We start from the raw sequence: 27920 nt of genomic DNA, 5'->3' as shown, positions 1-27920 counted from the left end.
TCAAATTTGTTTTAATCGCTTGCTTTCCATACTCATAATATATATATATATTTATAAATATATATATATTTATAATTAAATATATATATATATATTTCATATGTTTTGTTGTTTTTTTTCTTTTTCGACTGCTTATAAGTAATAATTATGTTTAACATTAGTTTTCGCGGCCAGTTTTTAGTTTAGTTTAGAAATTTGACTATTTTGTGACTGTGTGCACTCGTGTCTATGTGTGTGTCTGTGTTTGTGCGTGTGCGTGTGCTTGTGTGCGTTGTGAGTGTGGCTGATTATCACGTTTTGTTGTTTGTTTGATTGTTTTCTTGTAGTTTTGTATATAAGCAAAAAAAATATTTAAAAAAATTTGTATATATATATTGATTTAATGCTAGTATTTAAAATAAAATAACAATTTAATAGGCATATTGACACACATACTGTTGCAGCATGTTGTCAGTGTGCGTGGTGCTTGTGCATGTGTGTGCGTGTGTGTGTGTTTGTGCGGACTCTTTCTCTCTCTCTCTCTCTCTTTCTTACATTAAACTAACACACCGTTGCCTGATATTCACACTATGTAATGTTAAAGACGCCCTCTGTCGTCAATTGCTATAAGCTTGCAGGCGGCTCTCATTTTTTGAATATGTACAAACTAAACTTGTGCAGGAGACACGCACACGCACACGCCCACGCACACACAAACATTTATGTATTTATATAGAGGCACTGGTGTGTGTGTGTGTGCGCTTCTGCCAGTTTGTTGGCCTTTTGTATTGAATGGATTGGGAAGGGGAATGTACTAAGTACTACGACAACTTCAACGACAAAGTGCTCGGACGCGTCGTCGATGGGCCGACGAAATGTGTGCGCCTGCAGTTATGCAACAGTGTTTGTGTATGTGTGTGTGTTTGTGTGTGCCGGTGTTGGTGTTGGTGTTGGTCGGTGTCTGTGTATTTGAATCTATGTTTAACATTTTTGCACTCGTGTTTGATTAACAGAATTGCGCACTGTTAAGCGTTAACAGTTGGAGCTGTTGCAGCCGCAACGACGTCGTCGTCGGCGAAAATAAACAAAAAGAACGTACAACAATTAACAAATGACGATTATTACAGGCGCGTGACTACAATGTCTTCCTCGAGATCGTCCAGCTCATCATCGGTCTCCTCGACGGCGTCGCCGAAGCCAACATTTGCCTCGGCGGCAGCTGCAGCAGCTGCCGCAGCAGCCGCAGCCTCCTTCTCCTTCTCGGCCGCCTCGATCTTCTCCTGCTTCTTGATCTTGCGTTGCTGCAGAATACAAAAGAAGTTCCATTAAAATAAGTGTCTATGTGGTGCAACAGGTCACAGAGTCGCGCTGGACCTCAACCCACCTTCTTTCTGTACAGAATCTCCACAATGACATAGCCAATGCAGCCGAGCGTCAGGACAGCCAGCAGAATGTAGAGCTTCATGCGGGTGCAGAGCGTTGTGGCATAGGCATAGGCGATGACGAAGCCGGCCGACTCCCAGAGGCGATAGTTCGAGAAGGCAGCCTCCTTGTTTCGCCTGAAGAGCAGGCCGTAGAGACCGTTGATCTGCGTCTGCCAGACGGCATCGCCGACACCCCACAGGCCGGACATGGCGTAGAAGATGAGCGGATTCTCGGGATTGGGCCGCCAGAAGAGCTCGACGGAGATGAGCGTGAAGTGAACGACGGCGCCCAGCACAATGATGGGCAGGCGACCGATATACTTCATCACGGAGCCAAAGAGTATGGAGCAGAGAGCGTTGACGACGCCAAAGCAGATCATGACGAAGCCAATCTGATGCACGCCCAAAGCGCAGGCGACATAGGCCTGGGTGAAGTCGGCGCCAATGAAGGCCTGCTCCATGCCAATGAAGATGGTGATCGGTATGAGCAGTTGAAGATTTGGTTTCTTCATCTGGCGGAACGTGGCCGACAACAGCTGGAGGCCGGACAGCTCCGCGGCCGAGTTGGAGCCCTTGCGCTTCTCACCGTAGCGCTTGAGGGGGTCCAGGAAGAAGGCGATGATGCAAACGGCGGCCACAATGCACGACAGGTAGATCATGGAGATCTCGAAGATCTCGTTCTCTGGCGGCCGCTCCAGGTTACCATGGCCGCCGTTGCCGGTGGTGCAGAAGTTGGCACCGCAATACTGCAAATCCTCCTCACTGATTGTGGAATTGGCACTGCTGCCGCCACCATGTGCGCCGCTCGACAGAACTGCAATGCGGGGAGAGAGAGAGGCAGAGAGGGTGGGGATCGTTAGGGGATCGTGCGTCTCATGCGCTTGCCGTGAACTTACCCAAGCTGGAGATGAGATTGCCCCAGAGCTCGGCGGATTGCCAGGCGAGGAAGAAGAAGCCAAAGAAGCGCACAATAATGGCATCGACAGCTTGTTCAGTTATCTTAGCATACACCTGCCCAACCTGTGTCAGATATGTGGCCTTGGACGCCCACATCGGCGCCGCCCCCATACCCACCAGAATGCCAGCCGGCACGAGGGTGTAGAAGCGCGGGAACAGCTGGAAGGCAATGTACGGCGCATAGCAGAGCATGCTGCAAACGAGCGTCCATTTAACCGTCAGCTTCCGAATGATCAGCGTGGGCAGGAAGATGCAAGAGACAACCAGCGCCGCATAGATGGCACTGAGCGACACTGTGCCAAGTCCATCCTTGGAGTTGATCGAGGATTGCAGATTGGCCGTGCCCTAAATACAAGCGAAACGCCAATTAGTCTATGCCCAATGCCGGACGCCGACGCCGACGCCGACGCTCTCTCACCTGAAACGCAGTGAACTGCACCATGAAGGCGATCGAGATGATTGAGATATTCTTTAAAATGCGCCATTTCTCGGCCGGATTCAGCACAACTTTCTCTCGCAGCGAGGCGGTGTCTGGCTCGAAACCAGCTTTTGGCTAAAAATAAAAATGAAAAACAAAATAAAAAAAAAAAAAACAGAGAAAAGATTAATAAAAGTGAACTGGCTGGCGGGTGGGTGGTGCGGGTGGTGCGAGTGGCCAAGTCGGAAAGGAATTCCTATTCTACATTTCACTGAATTAGATAATATATATACTAGCTGACTAACTAACTAACTGGCTAATTATTATGCTAATCATTTGTTGCTTATCAATTTAACAATTACTTTTGCGGCTTTATATAAACTCATCTGCTGTCAGGTCTTCTTCTAGCTCATTCCTGGAACATCATCTCGCTTGAATCATTTATCATGGCTAATGGCTTTCGCGGAATTTGATTAATTTCTAGACAAATTGTCGCATTGTTTACGCGCCACGTGGAACCCCCTGCAGCGCATCCATATATATTTATAGGGTATGCATGCGTGTGCGTGTGGCTGTGCAGGGTATTTGAGCTGCAGCTTATGCCAGTTGGTTCATTCATTATTTATGTGCTGGCGCGTTTACGCTTTTAGTTTCTAAAATGAAATGCGTGAACGCGCGCGTTTTGCTCGCGTTTCGGGCGCGTTTTGCGCGCGTTTGTTGCGCGCTTTGCATTGCGCATGCGCGACGCGGCCTTTAAATGGTCATAAAAAATGCGCAAGGCACCTGCCAGATAACTGGGCACGGTCGTAGAACTGCCCCAAAATATCTCCATCCACACACACACACACACACACATATATATATATATATATATATTTATGTATCTAAAAATATATCGAAACTGTTTGGTGATTTTGCATGCGCTGCCGCAACCGCTCAGAAGGTTACAGCGCGCTCGGGCAGCGCGGGGGCGATTTGCAGCGCTAACGCAATTTACGTAAAGTCTTATATATATATATATCGATATATATATCTTTTTTTTTTGCTTTTGGGAGGCACAAAACTGTAATTGGCATTTAACGGAGCCGCTGTTGGCGTTGGGTCCACGTCCCCTGGCCAATTAGGTGGCTAACAGCAGCAACAACAACAACAACAACAACAAGTAGCGTTATGCAAGCTTGAATTGATTACAGTTGTTTCTTTACAACAATATCGTATGTAAGTAGTTTAAATATTATGGCATAAAGCTCACTTGGTTCACACACGTGTGTGTGTGTGTGTGTGTGTGAGGGGGGCCTTAGGTCTTGGTAGACAAGTGAAGGTGGGCTGTATCTCGTTTTGTTTGTATGCAAATCATTGGGCAGCAAAAATTCCCCGACCTTATCAATATAAAAAAAACCGAAAAAAAAAACAAATAAAAAAATCATCTAAAACGTTTTTTTTTTTTGTAACTAAGTGAGTTGCTCTGGCTGCTAGTGGTACTATTAATATTATTATTATTATTATTATGAATCTTAGTGCTGTCTAGTCTGTGTGTGTGTGTGACTTTTGTTGGCATTAACGAAACAAAATTGCATTTAATTAGGTACTAAAAACACAAAAAAAGTACAACACAAACAAGTTTTTGGCGACCAACACACAAATATAAACAACAACAACAAGAAAAAAAATAAAAATAAATAAACCAAAAAGCGACAGCAGCAGCAATAACAACAACAACGCGTGGCCACGTCAATGCGGCCCAGACGAATGCAATTGGCAAAATATTACTCATACGCCGCAGGTGTCAGTGGCTAAGTGGACATTGAACAGCCAGCTCTAAAGCTCTACTAAAAATGTATATATCTATATAAATATATATATATATATATATATGGGCGAGAGAAAATTTTGCTAGTATATATATATATATATATACTATATATATAAATATATTTGCTTCGCTTGAGTTCTATAAGTAATTGCCATTGGCACCTCGTCTAGCTGCTGCTTTTTAAAGGGTATTTGCCAGTTGAATGTATCGAAAATATTTGATCGGCTCAAGAAAATTTGCAAAATAGAATCGGCTTGCGAGATACTTGAATGTGTTATAAATAAAAAGTAGTCGACAGTTAATTCGCTTTAACTGTAAACGCTGTTGTCTGCGCTCGCTCGCTCGCTCGCGGCGGCTCGTGCAAAACAGCTGACGTCTGTAGCTGACGGCAGGTGGCGCTGCGTCCAATTTGCCTAGAAAACGGCCATGCACACAGCTAGGCAGGCAAACAAACTAAAATATATGTATATAAATATATGTGTGTGTGTGTGCATAGGCGAGTATGCAGCTTGATAATAATATTCATTAATTCAATTTCAATCCAAATCCGAATCGCGAGCAGCGGTCAGCGTTCAGCGCAATAACAATAATCGTGTGGCAAGTGCGAAACATGCATAAAATACCATACGATATGACAAAGAGAGCAAAGCAGCAAAACAGTCTCTGCGTCGGGCTAGCTATGGAAACCAGTTACATGCCTGACCACGCTGGCGGCGGCGGCGGCGGCTGCGGCGGCGGCACGCCTTGTGGCAGTGAGAAGCGTGTAGAGCGGCGCACAGCGGCGCACGAGATTTGCGTTGTTTTATTTTTAAACTCGGCACGTTTCGTGTTTGCTTTTTGGCTTTCAGCCTGCCCGCTCTGTCGCTTCGTCGCTTCGTCGCTCCGTCGCTCTGTCGCTATATTTCTTTTTTACATTGACTTGACTTGACTTTACATAAATTTGTATTTGTTATTGAGTTTTGGTTATTTGCTGCCTGATTCTCTGGTTTCTTAACGTGGCACCAAAAAACGGGTTTACCATTGAGCGTTCTCACTGCGACCCGAGCACTTGGAACTGGCTGCGGGCTATTGGGCACATTGGATGCTGTGGCAATGGGTGGCTGGTGGCTGGTGGCTGGTGGCTGTTGCCGCTGCCGCTGCCACTGCTGCTTGCCTTACAAGATTACAATTATAAATGAGCAATATTTATTATTGTGAAACCAATTGTGCAATAAGATTCGACACTATACGGCAGACATATCTAGCTCCGCATCAATTAGGACAAGCCACAAAATGTATATACAAATTTATATATATATATATATGTATATATAGTTATCGAGTATGCATATTCGTATTCGTATTCGCATTCGTATCGTGTTTGTCTTTGGCTTTGGCTTTTAAGCGCTTTCTGCTGTCACATTTCTTTTTGGCCTGGCTTGTTTTCGCGTGGGTCTCGCTTCTTGAGGTGAAATTTATTTTATACGCTTTTTTGTAGGTAGGAGTGCCCACTTCATTGCAGAGCCCGCAAAGCTCCCTGCTCGTCAGATCATCATTCATAATCACCAGCATCCCGTGATCAGACACATATATATATATATATATGTATATATATATATATATATATATATATATATATATGCACATGAGCATGTGAGAGGTGAGCTGCTTTTGAATACTTCCTTCTTTATTATATATCTTTTTTATGAATATTATTTTTCTGTCTCTTGTTTTTTTTTTTTTTTTTTTTGGGGCACATCATAAATTAGTTAATTATAAAACATGATTTCATGGCGAAGGCTAATCAATTTATTGTAATATAATAGATAATTTAATTTGCATATATATATATATATATATATATATATATGTGAATGATCTTAGCCATTATTACAGTCTGCTCTAGGAATTTTGATTAGCTTCTATTCTTACAGTCGATACAATGCTGTTCTATATATGAACCAGTCTTACAGCTGATTTTCACGAAACTTGATTTCTATTACATTCCAACAAGTATATATATATGTAAACATATACTTATATATATCTTGATACGTTTATGCATATGAATAGGATTACATTGTAATCTTTGTTGCAAACTTGTTTAGCGCTGTGCAATTGATACTTACATGAGACATATATATATATATAGATATATATAGATATATATAGATATATATAGATATATATATAGATATACATATATATATCTTAACGATCTGGCAGTTATAAACAATAGGTCAAAATATGCATTCGCTTCAAATCACTTAACTACTTCTCGTTGTATCTAATGCGAAAGGCTTCACGTTTTCAGATTTATTTCCATATTTTTTTTTACATTGCGTACATTGACTTTTGTGAAGGCCTGTAAGCCGGATATTTAACGTTCACCCTCATTATCTATATCGCCTGTCAGAACAGATTAGCATTGCTTTAAGATCACGTATATCTAGTACAGCTCGAACTATCTGTCTTATTAGACGTTTACTTTTGTTTTCCAATCCATCATATCTGTCTATATCACGGCTACTTACGTCAGATCTATCTGTGAGATATCTATTCATATTATATCTAACTGCATGATATCTATCTATATGATTTCTATCTGCAACATCTCTATCTATATGGTATCTATCTATATAATTTCTAGCTATATCATCTCTATCTATATCTCATGCATCTATATGATGTATCATGTATCATATATCTATATCTCTATATATCTATCTGTGTCAAAGCCAAATCTTATCTATGTATATCATTTAATATTCGAGGTGCTCTCAAAACTTTGATCTATCTATCTACGATTCGAATTTGGTTTGAGATACAATCAAGAGGAAAGTGAAATCAATTTCTAATGGACTTCTAGGCGTTCTTGCTTTGGACACCTTTGGGATCGACATGCTTAGCACTCACCTTGACGGGCTCATCGTTCTCGAAGCCGGCGTTGGTGAAACCAGTCATCTTGGCTGGCTTTGTGTACTCTGAGTACTGCGATGTGGCTTGCGCTTAGATTTGGTTGGGCTCGCCGTCAGAGTCAGAGTCAGAGTCAGAGAGATGAATAGAGAGACAGAGGTGGGGAGCTTGCTAATCAATTAGACGGCTCAAATGTTTGCTGTAATGAGAAGAACGAGAAAAGAAGATGTTGAATAGAATCCATTAGGCAATTATAAAGCGATTTGCGAGACAAAGTCAAGCCAAAACGGGCAAAAAGATCACGTGTTGCACAAAGCATACAGATATATAAATATATATATATATATATATGTATATGTATGTATATATATATGTTTGTATGCTATATGATATATGATTATTATTTAAATTGAAAACATATTACAAGCAGCCATTGAGATGGGCAATAATAAGCCAAGCACGAGCTGTTATATAGAGGCATAGACATATAATCCGATACATATATATATATATATATATATGAGGCATATATATATTAGTTTATACGAAATAAGTGCGCCATGGCATGTGTATTACTATAAGCACAACAATGACAATAACAATAACAATAACAATAATAATATTGTTTATTATTAGCAACACAAACGAGAGACATTAGCTGGCAGATTTTTCATTATTGAAATTGTGGCCATAATTGTTGGCGTTGTCGTTGTTGTTGTTGTTGCTGTTGCTGGGATTTTCGTAGACAAATGATATAATTTGATTGGATTGAATTTATTTTGTTTTTGGTTCGGCAAACAGTTTTTTTTTTTTTTGTTTGTGATAGACTAGCTGTCAACTGTGACGACCTGCTGTGTGTGTGTGTGCGTGTGTGTGTGTGAGCTGTATACTTTATACTATATTTCACTTAATTTTCGGTATGTGATTGATATGCCCATTGGCAGTTGAAATCGGTGTCGGTTTCGGGTTCGGATTGTTGAATTGACCCAAAAGATTTCACTTGATTTGGCTTAACTCAATTTGAGAACTATTTATAGATCAGGCACAGATGCGGCCTATGATGCGGACCCTAGTAAGCTAGTAGGCAGCTATACACTGGCTCGAATCGAGCAGGTGAGTGAGCCAGTGAGTGACCATGAAATGGCCTTAATTATTATGAATTTCGATGGCATCACAAGTAGTGTAAAACCAGACACTGATCGGCATTAGAACAAACATGGTAGCTTGCACATGCTTTTAATGAGCTACTAATACGCTGGAACCCGGAACTAAGTGACCATGGAGGACCGCTAATTAAAATCAATTATTTGCATACGTGATGCATATAGCGACTCCATTGTATCCAGCTCGGCTCCATTATACGTGGATATGAATAGATGCTTGTATGTAGGTGCGTATGTGTGTATATATACATATATATTCATATTCATATTCCCATAATCTGTCTAACATTTTGCCATTGTTCTGCTGCTGCTGCTGTAATTAGCTGCTGATCGCGCCAGTTCAAGTTCATGTTTCCTGCTTGACGTTGTTTTTTCTTTCTTTTTTTTTGCGAGCTTTAAATGTGTGTGTGTGTGTGTGTGTACCTGTAGACCAGGTGAACAGGTGAACAGTTGGACAGGTGGGCAGGCACACATCAATTAATTGCATATTAGTACGGCGCATACGCAATTAGCCCCGGGCAGAGCATAAGGCTTCGCTCGTCGCTTCAATGAAGCGATAAGCAGCGAGCCAAGCACTTATATGGCACGTATAAAAGATGGCATAGATATATTCTTAAAACAAAATAACAACTAGCAATAAAGAAAAGAAAGATGAATAAAAAACAAAAAAAAAATATTGCCGAAATTAACATAAAAATGCTCCAGCTTATGGCTTTTAATAAGACGAGGCGCGCCGCAGCTCGCCATAGCTCGCCGCTTTATAATTTGTTAACAAAAAATTAATATTTATGTATGCTAAAAACGCAAAAGGCAGACACTGAAGAAGAGGAAGAGCTCGAGACGAGTCGTAGCGACTCATAGAATCAGCGACACTTTTCGCTTTTCGCTTTTCGCTTTGTCTGTTGGGGCCACTGGGGAGCTGCGACTGGATCGGGCACAGGTAAATTCGTAAATTCGTAAATGTGTAAATTGGTAAATTGGTAAAATCTGCGCTTTGAGCAGGTACAGGTTTTTTCTGTCTTTTCCCAGCTGCGATGAGACGAAAATAGACAAGGCAAACGAGCGAGAGCTAAAGAGTTGCATGTAAATGAAGGCATCGTAACAGAATGTTAAGCTGAACAGCGCTGTTAATGAAGTCACATCAATGTGAAACTGCATGTAAATTAAGGCATTTTAACATCATGTTAACTCGCTGCATTGAATGTTAACATTCGGTAATAACTTCAGCTCTGTTAAGGTCAAACTGGCCAACAATTACATGCTTTTAAATCAATGTTAGCTCTTCAGCTCAGCTCAGTACGCTTAGCCATGCACGTGAAGGAATTGTAACAGAATGTTAACGCGCTGGTAACATGTTAGTGTTAAGCTGACTTTACGTAAATGTTAAAGTGGCCAACAGTTCATTCCATTGACATTGCATGCTGTTAAAGCCAATGTTAACTCTTCAGCTCAGATCACAGCGATTGGCCAGCTCAAAGCTTGGCAGGTGAGCTGAGCCTTCGAGTGGTATGTGGCAGAACTCCGTTCCGTTTTGTAAATGTCAACTTAGCTGTGTCCGTAATGTTGGTAACAGAATTTATAAAATGTGCTGAAAATCGCACACACACGTGATTCCCGGGTGCCAGATGCAGGCTCGCGTACGGTTAGCTAGCTGTGGAATAGGTATTAAACTATTAAAAATTATTATACGGCATCTGTGTGTGCTCCCGCTGGATACAATTACCATTTCCAAGGAGCTGGGGCTGGGGATGGGGCTGGGGCTGGGGTCACTTTTATTATTATTTTTATTCATTAGATTCTGTTGAGAATATCTACAAATGTATTATTTTCGCTAGCATGCATTGAACAGAGTCTCCTTCTCTATCTAATTGCGAATCGGTTAATGCGTACGGGCCAAGCTAACGAAAATTCAAATTTGGTGCCTGCTTACGGCGCAATAAACGTGCACGGCTATCGCCCAGAGCCGCTGGTCGAAAAAGCGCGTGCGAAAAAAGAATGTGGACTCAAAGGGAAACTGGCTATTAATAATAACAATAATAACAATAATATTAATAATAATACATGCTACAGCAGCAACAACAACACACAGAACTTGCAACAACAAAGCACACACAAACAGCAGCCACTGATCACGATGATGATGTTGCTGCTGACGTCAGTGTGGTTAGGGGAATTAACGAAACTCTCAAGCGCCACTAGCTCTACCTGTTTACCCTATGCTAAGTCGCCTTTAACGGCAGAGATGAAGAGTATTACAAGATAAATGGGAATTGATGAAGTGAAGGGTATGTTAGACGACAGCAGAGAGAGAGAGAGAGATAAAAAATAAACTGAAAGAGGAAGAGAGAATGAGACAGGGAGAAAGAGAGCGAAAGAAAGAGAGGAAGATATAGAGAAAAGGAGCAAGGGGAATACAGAAAGCATACTGTAAAGTGGATATGAGAGTGCACAGAAGAACAGAGAATGAGAGAGAGAGAGGAAGAGCGGAACGAAGAGCAGCTCAGATACCATAAAGTGCTTTTAAGTATATAAGGATGCGAGAAAATATAAGAGACTAGAAAAATAAGAGAAATAGCGAGAAATGAGACCGTACCATAAATACCATTAGTCAGTATATATGTATGTATGTGTAACAGGACAAGTCTATATAGACTACAAGTTAAGATAGCTTGCACAAGCACACAGCACACAGTGCGTACAGAGAACCTTTCACCTCTGGCAGCCAGTTATTAGAAGCAATTGCCACTTGCACAGTTTACAGGGTATCAACCAGTCACACTGCCGATGCTGGCCTGAGGACGTGGCGCACGTGTGGGGCTGGGCACACTTAGACATACTGTGCGATTGATATTGTAATTTCTGGTATTTTATTGCGGCTTTTGCGGTTGCCGGCCTTTGGCGTTTTTCGCCTGGCTTCGGGCGCACGCGTCGATCACATTGCAGTTTGCTGCTGGCTAATTATACAGTGAACCGCACAATGGGGTAAACAGGGAATTTGTATTGCAAAAGCAACAGTCGTGTCTCTGTGTGTGGGTGTTTGTGTGTGTGTGTATGTGTGGGCATAACAATTCAATTGAGCCGCTGCCAAAAATGGGACAATTATGGGCCATTTTCTTCATTTGTGTCTGCGTGATTTTTTTCTTTTTTTTTAATTGTAATCTATTTTGCTTTATTATGGCTGCTGCGTGTGGGGCAATATTTTGTTCGTTACTGTTTTTTTTTCTATTATTATTTTTATTACTTTTAAATGTATTTTTCTTTTGGTCAGACACGCGCCAGTCGCCTCTCGCACACCCCACTACATACATACTTTAACGGCATTATTATTATTATTATTATTATTATTTATAATATACATAATTATTATTCTAAGTATGCGACGTTTCTACATTATTGAGTTGACTGCCTAGATTGCTACACTTTTGTTGTTGTTGTTTCGATTGTCGATTTGTTTTGAATAAATTTAGCCACACTACATTTTGTCTTTTGGCCATTTTCGTGTGCGCGAGCATTCACATTGCCCAATTACATGAAACCCATGAAAATAGACAAATGAATGAATGACCAAACACTGGTGGCCAAAATAGTGGGGAAGCACAGATTTTACTATTACAATGCAACAAACAGAACGAGAAAGCCAAAAATTTCTTGATTAATTGATTCAAATATTTAGAAAATTATATTTTACCACAAATATATAGAGTTAAACACAATTTAACACATGACTATTTAGTTAACCGTTTCAGTAATTTTTAGCATTGCCATTTATATATTACGAAATACGAAGTAACGAATTCCTATGCTAACATATCAAATTGACAAGCAGGCTACTAGTTTGGCCTTCACTGTATTTATGCAGAAATTTGAAAATATGCAAAGAGACAGAAAACATTGAACGGGCCGCAGCGAATGTGTGTAATCTGCATTATCCGTGTGCGCACACACAATACAGATTGGGCCTTAAGTTGCCATGCTTTGGCTTTGGCTTTGGCATGTGCCGCACACAAATGCATAAACGAATACTAAGAGCAAAAGAGACTAATAAAAATATAGCAGAAAGAAGAGTGTTGAAAAAGCAAAAGTTTTTATTTGCAGTTGTGGTTGTTGTTGTTGTTCCTTTTTGTTTTATTCACTGGCAAAGCGAGGCTGCTGCTGACGCTGCCTTTGCCCTTTACAATAACAACTGAACGGGCACACTCTAACAGGCCTTTCGAAAATAATAACGGTAAAAAAAATTGTGAGCCAAATGAAGATAAAAATTACTGGAAGCACCACCCAAAGCAGGTCAGCGAAGTGTGCATGCATCCTGAATGCTCTTTTTGTATTCGTGTGAAGTCAATTGAAATATTAAATATTTGAATATATCAACATTATATTTAATGATATATGCAAATGTCTTCTTTTATCGATGCTTTGTAAATGAAACTTTTGAAGTAGAATATGATTCAGATGAGCTCTCAAATTTGTTTTTGAACTCTGTGAGGTTTGATGCTAGGCTTTATAGCGAAAAATTAATTAGAATTGCGGCTTGAAATCGGTTCGGCTGAAGACAGGTTTCAGCAACCTTGATCTCTATGCATTCGTATTGCAAAAGTCGTGAATAGACCAAAGAATCGCTATTCAAAAACGTTGCTTTTTCACTTTTAATTTTTGACAACTTGAACTCTCGCCTGCAGCCAGCTTGAATTGAAAGCCTGAAGAGTAATCAGTATTCGTTGTTATTGCTTTAGTGACACTGTTTGCTTAGTTTCTGTTTTTTTTTTTGTTTTTGGCTCTTTAACGTACATACACTCATTGAGTGTTGTTTTTCTTTTATTTCTTTTTCGTTTGTTTTTCAATTTATTTTCAGTTTTTTTTGTGTATTTCGACAAAAGTCTCGAGTTTTGGGCTTTGTTTTGATCTAGCTGCTTTGCATTTTGAATTTGGCGCGTACGACGCGAGCTGTTTTGCAATTGTTATACATTGAAGTGTTATAACTTGTGCTACACATATATAGGCGAGTTGACACTTGTATCGAATGGTAGTTAACACACTCACACTATCACAGAAAAAACAATGATTAGGCCGGATGCTCCTGGATGCTCCTGTTGGCCGCTTCGGGTTGCTGGCTCTCAATCTGACGCTGGCCAAGTGTCTGCCTGGCTGACTGCCTCACAGTACAATGCCAAGAAACTGCGACAACGTGCGAATTTTAAACGAAAAACACTTTCTAGCTAATTGGAGTGATTAGTGGCGGGCGTCGCAGTCGGCGTAGTCGCTGTCGCTGTCGCTGCTGCTGCTGCTGCTGCTGCTGCTGCTGCAGTTATTGTTGTAGCTGTTGCTGTTCGCGTAATCACAAACGGACGATCCAAGACCGCCCCAAGAGTTAAATGGACAAGGTTATCTATCTATCGTTAGCTGGAAGTGTGAACAGCTAACTGTAAATAATCAAACAGCGAAGCCTGCGAGCAGTGCAGGCGGGTGCGGCGGGCGGAGCTCGAGTTTGGGGCTAGCTGCCACGGCTGGAGCACAGAAACCACTCAAAGATTACGAAGAGCATCGGCGCTTTTGAGTTCCCCCCACACAAGTCTAGAACAGTCGGAACTTCAGTTCTGTGTTGAAGCTCAACAAAATTAGCTGGGCGTGTGCCGGCCCTTATAAGTCAGTACACTGAAAGATATTTCTGAGTATTTTAAGAGCTGGCTGAAGTAACCTAATTTTAAATCCGTTAGCTTTAAACGGAATTGGCAAATGTTTTCAGCTTTTACGTGGAATCCCATGGAGAGACAGCTCAAGCAAAGGATCGGGAAGAGTATTTTGAGGGCAATTTCGTCAAGTGTATATATGACATAGGGTCCGGGCCGGCTAAAAGCTCAGCTACTCAGGCATTCTGGGGTTCCATATGCCGATAAGATTGTCGTCCGGCAAGACCGTCAAGAACGTAAGTATCTAATGGCTATTTATTGTCACTGGGCGGTCGTGCAGTTGACAGTCATAAATTCTAATTAATAAGCACAGGCGCACGGCGAACCCATAAACAAATCTGAAACCCATTCGAAATACATATGCAATAAATATATAATGCCGTGTGGGTGTGTGGGTGTCTGGCTGTGTGCCTGTGTGTGTGCATAAGGGGAAGAAAATTGGACATATGGTTAGCACTTGGCAGTAAAGTTGAAAGCGTCAATGGCTCAGCCAGGCAGCCAGCAAGGGGCAGCGGGAGGAGGTGGGGCCTTATCGAATCTATCGCCCCGTGGCCAGTTATTAGCGCGTGATTATGCGCTGTGATTTGTCGCAGATCATAAATATTATGATTAAGCGGCGATTGGGCCAAATTATTGGGAAGGCAAATGTAATTCGTTAGCGATGCGCCGCGGGTCTCTGCCTTAACGAGCTATGATTGCAATTTAGCTGCAGGAGGTGGCAACCCTGCAGGGCGGCTGTTGGCTCAGAGCGCGAGCAGCACTGCTGTGAGTCGATCGACAAACATGCGCCCATTTGTGTCAACAAACGAGAATCGAGTCGAGACGACGTCGAGTCGAGTTGAAGGGTAGCGCACTTAACAGCTGTATGGGCTTCGAGTGCTCCGAAAGTTGCGGCTCCACAGGGCAACAACCCTGAAGAGCTTCACGCCAAGCGCAGCGGCCACTTATGCGTGTTCGCTTGTCAGCGATCGGCCAGAAGCCGAGCCAAGCTGACCCAGTTAGCCCAGCTCTGGCTTCAGTGCAGCGCCTTGCCACAAGCCAAGTCTCGACTGAGCTGGCAACACTGCGTATACGTGCTCTGGCCGCAGCTGCTGAGCTTAGCCCAATTTGTCGAGTCCTTCAATCCAACTGCTTTCGATTTGCATTGCTCTCCATTTACACAGCCAGCGCTTATCGTGCGGAAATGCTGTGGAGTGTCATAATTATGAATTATAGCCGCGTCGATTAGCACTATTAATCAAATAATTGCTGTAATCAACTCGAGATTGACTTACTAATGAAGCGCAACGACCCAATGCCTGACTCACTCTCGCTCTATGGAGGCGAACTTGAACCCTCGTGTCTTTATTGCATATATATCTATATATATGTATATATACATTTGATACTGTCAAGTCGAGAGCGAGTGCTAACTGTAAGTGAACATCTATAAATAGCCCACACAGCGGGCAGCTGTTGACAGCTGTTAAATGGCAAATGAATGCTTGGCTTAAACGACATTTCTGGTGGTACAGTTATATACTGTCTACATAATATATACTGGCTGATAACATCAGTTATTTCGGGCTGCGACAGTAATCAGATTTCAAACATCTTCACATCAATTGGAGCTTGTTCAAGTTCCTATTCATCAGTCACGTGTCTAGCTGCCTCTCCCTCCCTCTCTCTCTCTCTCTCTGTGGTGAGTTGGCTACTGACTTGCTGTCCAGGTATTCGACTATTTTTAGCCAACATTTTTAGCTGCTGATTTCATTTCATTAGGCGCGCTACTTGAAAATTCGTAGCGTTCTCTACGTTGTTATTTGCTGTCAAATATTTCGTAGTCAATTTTTAATTAAATGCACAACGACACGAGAGACGCAGTAAGAGCAGCTGAACGAAGCTCAGATACTCTAACTTAGACCAGATCACAGCAAAGTTTTGCGAACCAGCCCCGAAGGCAGAGACTTCGCGTCGACTCTTGCCATTGATCAAGTATATATATGTATATAGCAGTAGCTGCTGGCCTATAAAATGACAGTACTCTGCCACAAGGGTATCAAAATTGACTGCAATCAATAAATCGCTCAAATTACGTATACGTATACATATACGTATACGTAATTTTTGCACTTTTTATATTAAATAATTGATTATACAATGAAAGCAACTGCTTACAATGTTGCGGGCGGCACTGAACACTGCTCTATATATATATATATATATATATATATATACATATATATTTATCTATATATATATATATATTTGCCATTTAACGTAACGAAAGAGAAAACGTGTTCTCCGGATATTGTCAAACTCGTTGGCATTATCTATCAGATGAGCCTCTTAGTCATGTTTGACAGCGCAGTAACTATCGTTAACTATCGCTGGCTTATCACGTGTGCTTGTTATTGGCAAGTGCTGTGCAGCGATAAGCAGCGCACGATTTACAGTTGACTTGAGCTAATCATTATAGCAGGTGAATCAATCAATTTAAATTTGATTAAGCTGTGATTTCAGTTCAGGCCCATAAAAGTTAACATTCAATATACGTATATATGACTAGGGATTACAATGGTGTGTGTGTGTAGTTTATGGCTTGACAGTCACGCGAAGCACTCGAAGCATTTGTCGCCAGGCCCAAAGAACGAGAACGGAAAGCACAGAACAAGCGATTTGGCTCTGGAAAAGCCGAGAGCTTTTCGCATGCCCGCAGCCATATAATAATACATGAATACATATATATATAAATAAATATATATATATATATATAAATTAATATGAAATCATGTATTTACTGGCATTACATATGCATATATATCTCTCTCTATATATATATGTTTATTATTAATACGATTATTGTGTGCACAGTTGCGTGTTAATTTTTCTGTAATTTGCGCCCAAAGTTTGTTGTTTTAGTTTTCCCATTTTTTTTTTTGGTATGTTTTTGTTGCTGATTTTGTTAACACAATGCAAATGGCTCAGATCCAAAGAGTCGCTCCCAGCAGCCAATTCTCAGCGTAGTTAAACTATTGTTAGAGTTGCTGTTGTTGTTGTTGTTGTTGTTGTTGTTGTCGCATGGCAAGTTCGCACCCTTTCGCCCCCTGTTCAGATCGATGGCCATTGGCCAAATGTATTTATGGCTCAAACTGTCGCCTTTATAGTCAATGGGCCAAAAGCCCCATAATTAGCCACAAGCTAAAGCCAACTGCAAATTAATGTTCATAATTCAACAGCAGCAGCAGCAACAACAGCAACAACAACAACTTATAATTATATATATCTATGAATTTTATATTGTTGTCAATTTAATAATTGTTATTGCTGAAGTTCAATAAACTCTTTTAATTTATTCAAATTTGGAATTTTCTTGTATTTTTTTGCTCTTTTTTTATTTTGATATTTGTTAAAAATAGATTTGATTTATGCTTGCGCCTGAATTTACTACACTTGCACTTGTGAAACTGTGTAAAATTGTGTCTAGTTCAATGCTCAAATAATATTATATATATGTACACAAGTGTGTGTGTGTGTGTGTGTGTGTGTGTGTGGCTAGCCCAATGACTTTTATCAACAAGGCATCAAAATAAATACTAGAAGAATTTTCGTTTTTGGCTTTGGCCCGCCGCCAGGCGAGAGGACAGCGCCGCGTTCTGCTTAGGGCAAGTGCATTGCGCATACGCTCTGTGGGCCCGCTATGCTCGCTATGCAAAGGAACATGACACGAAAGAGACGACGAGCAACAACGCGGGTGCACAATGTGGGAGAAAGGAAACAAATGTAAAACATGCCACAAACCTCAATTTACCAATGTGCACACACACACACACACACACACGCGCGCGCACACACACACACACATATATGCCATAGAGGTCTATGCACATATACATATGCTCGTTTGTATGCATGCATGTATGTAAGCATGTGTGCATGCACATTACACATACGCACCGTATGGCCGCTTTGCTGTGGTCAGTCAGAGTTGCTGAGCTGCTGAGATGCGTCTTGGCCAACTGCTTTCCACAGCGCAAACTGAACGAATGAATTTTGTTTTTGTTGCAGTTTTTAGCATTCTCGTCTAACTGACTGTCCCACTGTCTCTCTATCTATTTCGCTCAGTGCGCCACTGTCTCTGTCCGTGTGAGTCTCTGTGTGTGTGTGTGTGTGTGCTTGTTTTTGTACTACTGCCAGACTGCGACTGCGACCGCCATCGCGGCCGAGACCGAGACCGAGACCTTCGTCGCCGATTAGAATGCAATTAGTGGCAACAGCAGCAACATCAGCAACAACAACAATAACAACAACAATAAATAATATTAACAAAACTTTACAAAGTTCTAAACAAACACGAACTATTGCAATGAGCTTTAATTTCAATTTCAATTCCAATTCCAATTTCAATTACAATTTATTTGAGTTTGCGACTCGCGTTCGATGCGAATCAATTTGTTTTTAATTTTCCTTTTCCTTTTTCTCTTTTTTATTATTATTTTTATTATTATTCTTTTTTTTATATATAGATTTTTTGTTGTGCTGCTGCCTTTTTTTATCACTTCCGCTTTTGTGTTCCAACTTTTTATTTATTATTTTGTTCTGTTTGTTTCTAGATTTTATTTTATTTTATTTATTTTTTTGTTGCCTTTTTTATGATCAGCGGGCTTAATTTGAAGAGCAATCGTAGGAATAATTGCTTAAATAGCATATTATTTATGAGAGAAGGAGAGCAACAGAAAAAACCGCGACAAGCCGCCCGCCTTAAAATTATTATTTTAGCCTCCGTTTTCTTTGCTTAGCCCAGTTTGTTGTTTTTTCCACATTTTTTTTTCCATTTCATTGTTTTGTTTTTTTTTGGTCTCTGTACATAAAATATATTTTATTTTATTTTTCTTGGCTTTTTCGCTCATCCGTCGATTAGTCGCGTCAAGGTTTACGCTTTATTTGAGTTTCAGCTTGGCCAAAAAACAGAAAAAAGTGACATATATCTCTCTGGGCTAACTTGGCTGGCTGGCTGGCTGGCTGACTGTTTGCGCAGTTGTAGACTTAGAAAGAATCTTTGGATTTGGCCGCGTTCGCTCTGATAAGTGTTCTCGACAGTTGGCTCTGATTATGGGGCTGGGCTTAGCTAACAATATCTGTCTATTTATATACACACACACATATCTGTCTGTCTGTCTGTCTCTGTGTGTGTGTGTGTACATGATCTCAGAGCGCACTTGGGAAGTGCCTTGTCATATTGCCACCTGTTGCCTATCCGGGATTTGGCAATTTAAAGCTCTTGAATTTAGCTTTTTACGTCTTACGCCGTTGCCTTAGCCGTTGCCGTTGTTGTTATTTTCTCATATTTTTCTCAATGCAAATTAATCAAATTTGAAATACCTTTTGTTACAGCGAGTTCTTAAGTCGTTTATTATGGCTGGTCATTAAGTGTTTGTTTGCTCAGGCAACAATTTCGTTTGCGCTACGTTTCATATCGGCTTCAGTTGACTTTTATGATGATTTTCAGCTTTTCTGCCCTCTCATTGGCGTCTCGTTTGTTAAGAAACTGTCAATTCCGAGTGATGCTAATGAGCTAGCCCAACAAACGACTCAGCCACACAGGTGCTAACTACAGCCCTGTTATGTGTTGCTCGGGAAAAGCCCAATTCGATAGAGCCCACGCCTCTTATGCGTAGTTTATAATTCGAACAAAAAAAAAAGCATCCAAAATGGGTCCATAATAACAACAGCAATACATATTATATATAACATGTGTCAAGTGTGCACAAAATATCTAATTTCGTATTTCGAATTGAGGCTGAAGCTCAGGCTGAGACTGCAAATGGAAAGCTGTTCAGCTCAGGCTGTGGAGCTAGTTATGTTAGGGAGTGTCTGTTAGGGAGCGTATGTTAAGGGGCCTAAGTTAGGGAGCTTATGTTAAAGAGTCTATGTTAAGGGACCTATGTTCAGGGCCCTATGTTATGAAGCCTATGTTAAGGAGCCTATGTTAAAGAGTCTATGTTAGGCAGCCTATGCTAAGGAGCTTATGTTCATGAGCCTATGTTCAGGGCCCTATGTTAAGATGCCTATGTTAAGAAGTGAATGTTAAGGAGCTTATGTTAAGCAGTGTATGCTAAAGGAGCTTATGTTAAAGAAAGTATGTTAAGAAGCATATGTTTAGATCCACTGGTTAAGGAGCCTATATTAAGGAGTCTATGTTAGGCAGCCTATGTTAAGGAGCCAATGTTAAGAAGCCAATCTTAAGGAGCGTATGGTTAGCAGTGCAAGTTAAAGAGAGCATGTTAAGCAGTCAATGCTAAGAAGTGCATGTTAAGCAGCAAATGTTAACGAGCATATGCTAAGTCTGAACTGCTAATTGATACATTCAGCTATATCTATCTATAGTTAATGCCTCTTCTTTTCCCATTTCAGTGCAAATAGAATTGGGTCTAGCTTTGATTCGAATGTCAGGCGCAAAGACAAATACGTGACTCATCAGCTGCGTGACTGCGTGAGATTCATTCACACCAGTTATCATTTTGAATAAATAACTAAATATTGTTCTGGGGAAGGCACTTGGTGTTTGCTGTCTGCCACTGTCTGACTAATGGGGCGCCATAGCTGTAACTGTTATGAAATGCGAGCCGTCTTATCAGGCTCCGATTTCCACTGGGTGCAAAGTGATCTTCGTTTTGCAGCTGAAACGTGGCAGTTGCCGCCACCATCTTTGGCCAGTCATGCGGCCTGGGGCCACGCGGCGTCTTATCGTCGACGGCGACAATTATTTGGCTATAAATAACAATAAAAGTTTGGCCCGTAAATGCGGCTAGCTCTTATCACAAACATCATCAACAGGCACATCAACACCATTATCATGCACAATGTCAGCGTCACTGCTGCTGTGGCTCTGCCTCCCTCCCCCCCATCCCCTCTCCCTCTGACTGTGCTTGAGGTGAAAGCCGTGACCCCAAGAAAGAGAGCACACACACTGGCTGCTCAGCTGTGGAAAATTACCAAGCTCGACGTTTTTCCGAGCGCCTTGAATTCCATTCTAAGGTCGCGCTCGCCTTCGCCTTCGCCTTCGCGTTCGCGTTCGCATTTCATGTTAATTTCGTTTACAAAGAAAACAAAACGAAAAGGAAAAAACCAAAAAGAAAAAACCAAAAGACAAAAAACAATACAACAAATATGCTTTAATATAAACGAAGTAAATTAAAACAAGTTTTCGATGAGGGCTGCTGCTGCCGCTTGTTGTTTGTTGCTTGTGGCTTGTTGCTTGTGGCTTATGCAATCTGAGCCCAAAGAGTCCCGAAATGCCAGCCAGCAGCTGCAGCACTAGCGTACACTAGTCAACAAAATAGCAATTGCTTTGGGCCTATATCGAAATATATATATGTGATAAATCAGATGAATCTGAATGTATGGTCCACGCTTTAGAGAGGTTCTCTGCACTTTGCTTTTCTCTCAGTGCATAGTTTGAATGGAACTACTATTGGAAGCACTCGGGCACACTTGTGCTCGTCAAACTGATAAGTTTAAATGATTGGGACATCAATTGACAGGCTGAAGTGTTCGAGTGTAAAGGCTGAAGTGTCGCAACTTAAGGCTGAAACCTTTTATATTTAGCCAGCCACAGCCACAGCCACTGCCACAGCCACAGCCACAGCTATGTTTGCATACCTCTCACTACCTCGCTCTCTCCCTAGACTGATTAGCTTTTAAGTTGTTGTCAGCTCTCGCTCTTATCGGGCTTGTTTGACATGCAAATTAACTGTCTGTCAGACATAATATGATTTCATTGATTTATTTTTCTCTTTTTTTTCGTGTCACAGATATGCACGACGTTGCCCGATTTCCAAGGCATATCAATTGGCAACATGCGACTTCTAATTAAGTGATAACATGCTAGCTGCTAAAAGAAATGCTTAGTTGTTGTTACTGCTGCTGGCTGATTGAGTGACTGGCTGGCTGCTTGGCTGCTTGGCTGCATAAATTATTTGCAAATTATATTATCGGGCATGTCCAAATATTTGTACGCTTGTTTGGCACCTGCCGTACCAGCGCGGCGCTGCTGATGCTGGCGCAGGCGCACATGGCGTATGAGTAATAAAGTCAATCTGCCAGCCGCTGCTCGTCAGCATTGTGCAAACGATAGCTGCGATAACAAGCCCCAACAAAATATCATTATCATCAGCAGCAGCAGCAGCAGCAGCCGCCGCAGCCGCCGCAACACGTCATCAGCGACAAACAGTGCAAAGGAGTCGGCGTCGTTGTCAAGAAATTGCGCAAAATGTGCACAAAAATTAATAACAACAAAAGGCAAACAACAACAAACAGCAACAAAGGGCGAAAGTTATTTTTATGTGCAATAAGCAGCAATATAAAGAAATAAATGCACCAAAAGCAAAAGCAAAAGCAAGGGCAAAGGCAAAGGCACAACACGCTGCATTATGTGCATTTATTTATAGCAGCTATATCACATATACATATATATCAGATATGTATATATCAGTTTGATTTAGTTATATGTGCTTTAATTAAAATGCTCATTATCAAAAAGTCACCAAAAAAAGGAAAAGAAAACGGGGAAAATTTAATTGAAAAATTTGAAATGTTTGCAAATTTGTCAAGAGTGGCAAACGGCAGCAGGTGAGCCCAAATGCCTGGCTGAAAGATACCCTGGACGATCTAGGAAGCCATAGGACTTGCAATTATTTCACTGTTATACAACACTGTTAGTGCAGAACACTGCTCTGCCGGTTTTAGTGAGCTCCAAGCTCTGGCAGGCTGCTTTTTCTTGAGAGAATAGGAACAATACTGACTTAACAGCACTTATTGAACTGTTATACAACACTAGAGCTAGAGAACACTGGTATACAGTGTTAAATGAACTAATTTCCTTAAGTAAGCTATTCATACTTATTTCTCTATGCAAACTATTAGCAGATCTTTATATTAAGAAAACAGAACGTTAAATTCTTGAACTGTTATACAACACTGTATTTGTATAACACTGTAATATGAATTATTTTCCTTAAGTAAGCTGTTCATACTCATTTCTATAGAAAAATTCTTGAACTGTTATACAACACAGTTACTGTATAACAGTATTAAATGAAATGTTTTTCCAATAGCTTATAGCTTATTAAATATAGAGTTTTGCGCTAACAATGCTCCATGTTAACAGCAATTATTGAACTGTTATACAACACTGCAGCTGTATAACACTATTGTATAAAATACTTTCTTTAAGATGACCAATTTAGACTAATAAAAATATAAGCAGAGTTATACATTAACAACTCTTAGCACTAACTTCTTCAACTGTTATACAACACTGACACGAGAAGTAGCTTCTCTCTGTGAAGAACACTTCTGATACTTTTATACAACGCAATTGCTGTATAACACTGTTAAGTGCTGTATAACACTATTCAGACTTCGTTTGGTTGGCTAATTTTGACTGAAATGTCACTTGTTATACAACACTGCATTCTCAAATTAATGGCAAAATAAGAAAGAGAGAGGAATATTTAACTCATTAAAATTAAATCTTCTTCTTAATATTACTTTATTATTTAATTATTATTATTACTATTTATTCTATTTTTGTCTTATTCAATTATTTTTTAATTAAGATATTCCGAATTATTTTGAGATATTTGAAACGATATCCAATACTGCCACATGCATCCATATACCGTATTATTATTGCTTTTTTATTACGTCAAAGTGTATATTTAAATATATTATATTTCTGCGCAATATATTGATTGTTACATAACTGTTTACAGTTGGACAATTATTAACTTATTTAATGCAGTGCGCAGAGCGAATGTCGCGTCGCTGCCAGCGCAGCAGTGGCGCCGCTGCTCGCGTCGCAGCTGCTATAAATAATTAAAAAGTTTGCGCGCTCGTCAAATAGTTTTGTTTGCCCCGCTGCTGTTTGTATCTTCGTGTGAGTATCTCAAGCTGTCAGCAAGTATCTGCAGCTATGTATCTGTATCTGTGTGTGTGCAGGTGTGTGTGTGTGTGTGTATGTTTGACCATTTTGCGGAAGTGCATTGATTTTCCACTCAAGCAGGCACTTGATTCGAACAGTCGGCATTTGCAATCGCAATCGCCGTAGCAATAATTTTCTCACCTTTTAGACGCTCTCCAAAAAATGCAAATTAGTTTTTTTGCTCTGCTGCTGCAGTCGTAACTAACATTTAATTAGAACTTTGTGTGTTGTTTTAGATGATTTGTTATCGCCAGAGTATTTATGTAAATTGTCTTGGAAGTGAACAATTTACATCGGCGGAAATCCGCTCGAAACTTCACAAGCTTAAAAAACAGAAATAAACACAGAAGATAAAAGGCTTTAACGCTTAGAGAGCTGATGGGGCTTATAGAAAAGATCAAGTGCAGCTTCAGATTTCACACATCACATACATTTCACCACGATTACAGCAAGCTCTGTTCTAGTCGGGTGTGCTCGACTGGCACATACCCTCGCCCCATCCCATGTGCAATCTAACAAAAATCAAAATTGCATCAGTCATCTATGGAAGTAAGTTCTAAATTTGAGGATTCTAGCTTGAAAGACGTAAGAGCGATGAATTAATAACTGAAGTTCGATAACGATAAGTTATCGATTAGTTGAAAGCGGGATCTATACTTTGGACAGCGCTAGATCGATTCTGATCAGGTATATTTATTTGTATATATTTATTACATATATATATATATATAGATCGATATATATATCTAGATCGATTCTGATCAGGTATATTTATTTGTATATATTTATTACATATATATATATAGATCGATATATATATCTAGATCGATTCTGATCAGGAATATGTATTTATATATATTTATTACATATATATACACAGCTGTATGGATACTATGTGCCATATATATCATATTTGATGGCTTCTAGACTGCAGTCCTTATAGGTAATTCTCGTATACTTTACAGGGTATGCAAATGCCAATTGGACTTTTGGGTTTAGTGTCGCATCTTTGGGCTAATCGAAAACTGAAATCCAAACTCGAACAGAAACTGAAACTAAAACTGAAATTGAAACTGGAACGTCGTCAGCAGTGAAAGTTTTCTATGCTGATTTTTGTTTTGTGTAGTTTTGGATTTTGTATGATGTTTTGTTTTCGTTTTTTGTTTTTGGCTTTTGGCTGTGGAGTTGGACGCTGTTTTTGTGGATACATCTGGCCCAAGCTGAGGCATTGATAAGCTGCGCATGTGCGCCGAGCGCTTAAATAACCAAGCGACAGCTCATGCAGCCGCGCATGCCAACGATCTAGCAGCGGACATATCCATAAGATACTCCGCACTCGCATTGGGATTCAGATTCGCATTCGCATTCGAATACGTATTCGCATTCGAATTCGGATGCGGCCAGCGCTGCTCCGTTGCGCGTCACCTGTCCGCATTTGGGCAATGGGCTATAGATTCGCTGCCTCCGCCGCTTGTTAATTGCAAAGGCGAGTATTTTTGCTATTATTACTATTATGATGGCTATTATTATTATTATTATTATTATTAATATTAAGATTGTTAGCTCTTGCGCTTGATTTAACGATTGCCAAATGCGGCGTCTTTGTGTCTAAGCCCAGCTGTCAATTAAACGCCTCTCGCTTGATTGGCAGCATGCCCCACATACGTACATATATATACACGCACATACACTGATGTATATATATATATATATATACCCTTTTTATACCCTCTTTAGTTTTGGGCATGTAGATTTGCAATGTATTTTTTACATCTTTATATTTTATATATATATATTTTATTTTGTTTTTTTCTATTGTACTTAACGGTTTTTTGTTTACGACTGGCACTGCACTCGCTGCTGGGCCCGCCCTTGCCGTGCCCATTGTGCGCGATGTGGTGTGGTGGGGGTGGCTGGTCTGGCTTTCATTAGAACTGTTTGATCATATATGTATGTGCTGCGACTTGAGTGTGAGACGCGTTATTTATGGTTTCTGTTACTAAAACACACTATGCAATATTTGTTTGTTTTTGTTTATTTGTGCTTTCTGGTTTCGCTTTGGCCGACTGTCCCCCTTTTGCCTGCTCGCAACTGCCCAAATGTCTCTTATACAGCGATCTTATACTGTACACATGCACTTTTTGCACTCAAATTCGAGCTATGTTACACTCTTATACCAGCATGTTAGTTCTGTCTGCTATTTATGCTTAAGTTAAAATTTAATGTAATCGCATTTACAGTACACAACTTACCGTTTGCACAGCTCTTATACGTATGCGAGAGCGCCAGCCAATTGCGTTTCTGTTTCTGCCTCTGCCTCGGTGTGTGTGCTCAAACAGGATGCGCCGCTTTGCGCAAAAAAAAATTTACACTTCCGTCTTGATTTGGCTTTTGGGATTTATGGTTTGTTTTTTAGTGTTAAACGGCTGTTGATCGTTTGTCTTTTTATAAGAGTTATTTATGGTACTTTTTAATGTGTAATTTTGTACTTGTAGTCAAAATGTTATGTAATCTTTGTTGCTGTTAAGTTTTGTGTTTTCTTTTTTTTGTGCGTTTGCGGCGGAGAAAATTGTTCTTAATTTATAGGAAGCGCTGCTCGGTTGGCGGGGGCGAATAGCTTACATTTCCGTTAAATTTTTCCAAATTTTTAATTGCAAAAAAAAATTATATCAAAATATTTTTCCTTTAAGTGTGTGTCTTTTGATCGATTACGATTGCGCAGGACAAGCAAAAGTTTTTTTTACTGATCTTTCAGTCGTTCAAAAACTGATGAAAACCGAACAAAAAATTGATAATCTAGTTGAAATTATTATTTTTATTTTTTTTTTGTTTTTGGATATATCACAGACACAGAATTAAGCCTTTATATTATGTTTTTACTAATTTGTTGATTATTATTTAAAATTTTTTTTTTGGTAACAAAAAACACGACCAACTCGAAAACGCACTAAAACGGTATTAAAAGCCGAGACTAAATTTTACTTTGCAAGTAATTTACAATGGGACTTGAAGCGGCGCGCAAGCCGAGCGTCAGGCAGAGCGACACGATGGTGAGCCGAGCGCGACACGAGCGAGACACGAGAGAGTGAAGCCGATGAAGCGATGCTTATCGTATGGAGTTCACTTCACTTTTGCACTTGTCGCTGCCCTGCGAGGGTGTTGGGGCTGAGGAGAGCCGTTGCTGTAGCTGTAGTTGTAGCTGCTGCTGCTGCTGCGTTGGATATTTGCGTTTTGGCAGAGATGCGGCCAGATAACTGACACTGACAACGGGCCCGAAAAAAAAATAACAGCTGCTCGTTATCGTAGATCGTTCACTATTCGTGTGTGGAGCTTGTTGTGTTTGAAGCGTGGAGCGTGTGTTGTGGAGCGACGGCAGCTGTTGTTGGCGTTCGGCTTGGGAATGATGTTGGCTTAAAGCCAGTCGCTACGTAATATACGCTCAGATCCTGTTTGCACGCCGTCAACGTCGACGACGACGGCAGCGTCAGCGTCAGCAGCTGTTTGCGCTTGAGAGAGCGAGCGCCATGAGTGGGAGAGCGCAAATAAAGCGAAGCTGCAGCTTCATAGCAATCGCAAGCTTTTTATTTCGACTCTATTCGTGCGTCGTCTGTGCGGGTGAGCGC

The 27920-nt window shown here is 40.6% G+C and overlaps 1 protein-coding gene across 3 annotated transcripts; it reads right to left on the bottom strand.

Annotated features, from left to right (window-relative positions):
- Window positions 1-106: 106 nt before the first annotated feature.
- LOC111604743 (UNC93-like protein) lies at window positions 107-27122 on the bottom strand. Of its 3 annotated transcripts, none has more exons than XM_023322917.2 (6): window positions 26550-27122; window positions 7487-7685; window positions 2779-2913; window positions 2300-2705; window positions 1364-2217; window positions 107-1280 (listed from the first exon to the last, which is right to left on the bottom strand). In XM_023322917.2, exons 2-6 carry the CDS (start codon window positions 7532-7534, stop codon window positions 1101-1103), a joined length of 1623 nt encoding a protein of 540 aa, XP_023178685.1. In that variant the 5' UTR covers window positions 7535-7685; window positions 26550-27122; the 3' UTR covers window positions 107-1100. The 3 variants fall into 3 exon arrangements, with proteins under 3 accessions (XP_023178685.1, XP_023178686.1, XP_023178687.1); XM_023322918.2 differs by lacking the exon at window positions 26550-27122 and adding an exon at window positions 26124-26320; XM_023322919.2 differs by lacking the exon at window positions 26550-27122 and adding an exon at window positions 18270-18359.
- Window positions 27123-27920: the final 798 nt, after the last annotated feature.

Source organism: Drosophila hydei, unplaced genomic scaffold (genome assembly GCF_003285905.1).
Source record: "Drosophila hydei strain 15085-1641.00,03,60 unplaced genomic scaffold, DhydRS2 tig00000250-arrow-arrow-pilon, whole genome shotgun sequence".
Lineage (NCBI taxonomy): Eukaryota > Metazoa > Arthropoda > Insecta > Diptera > Drosophilidae > Drosophila > Drosophila hydei.
Note: the sequence above shows the minus strand (reverse complement) of the source record. Positions and strands in the feature narration are given on the sequence as shown.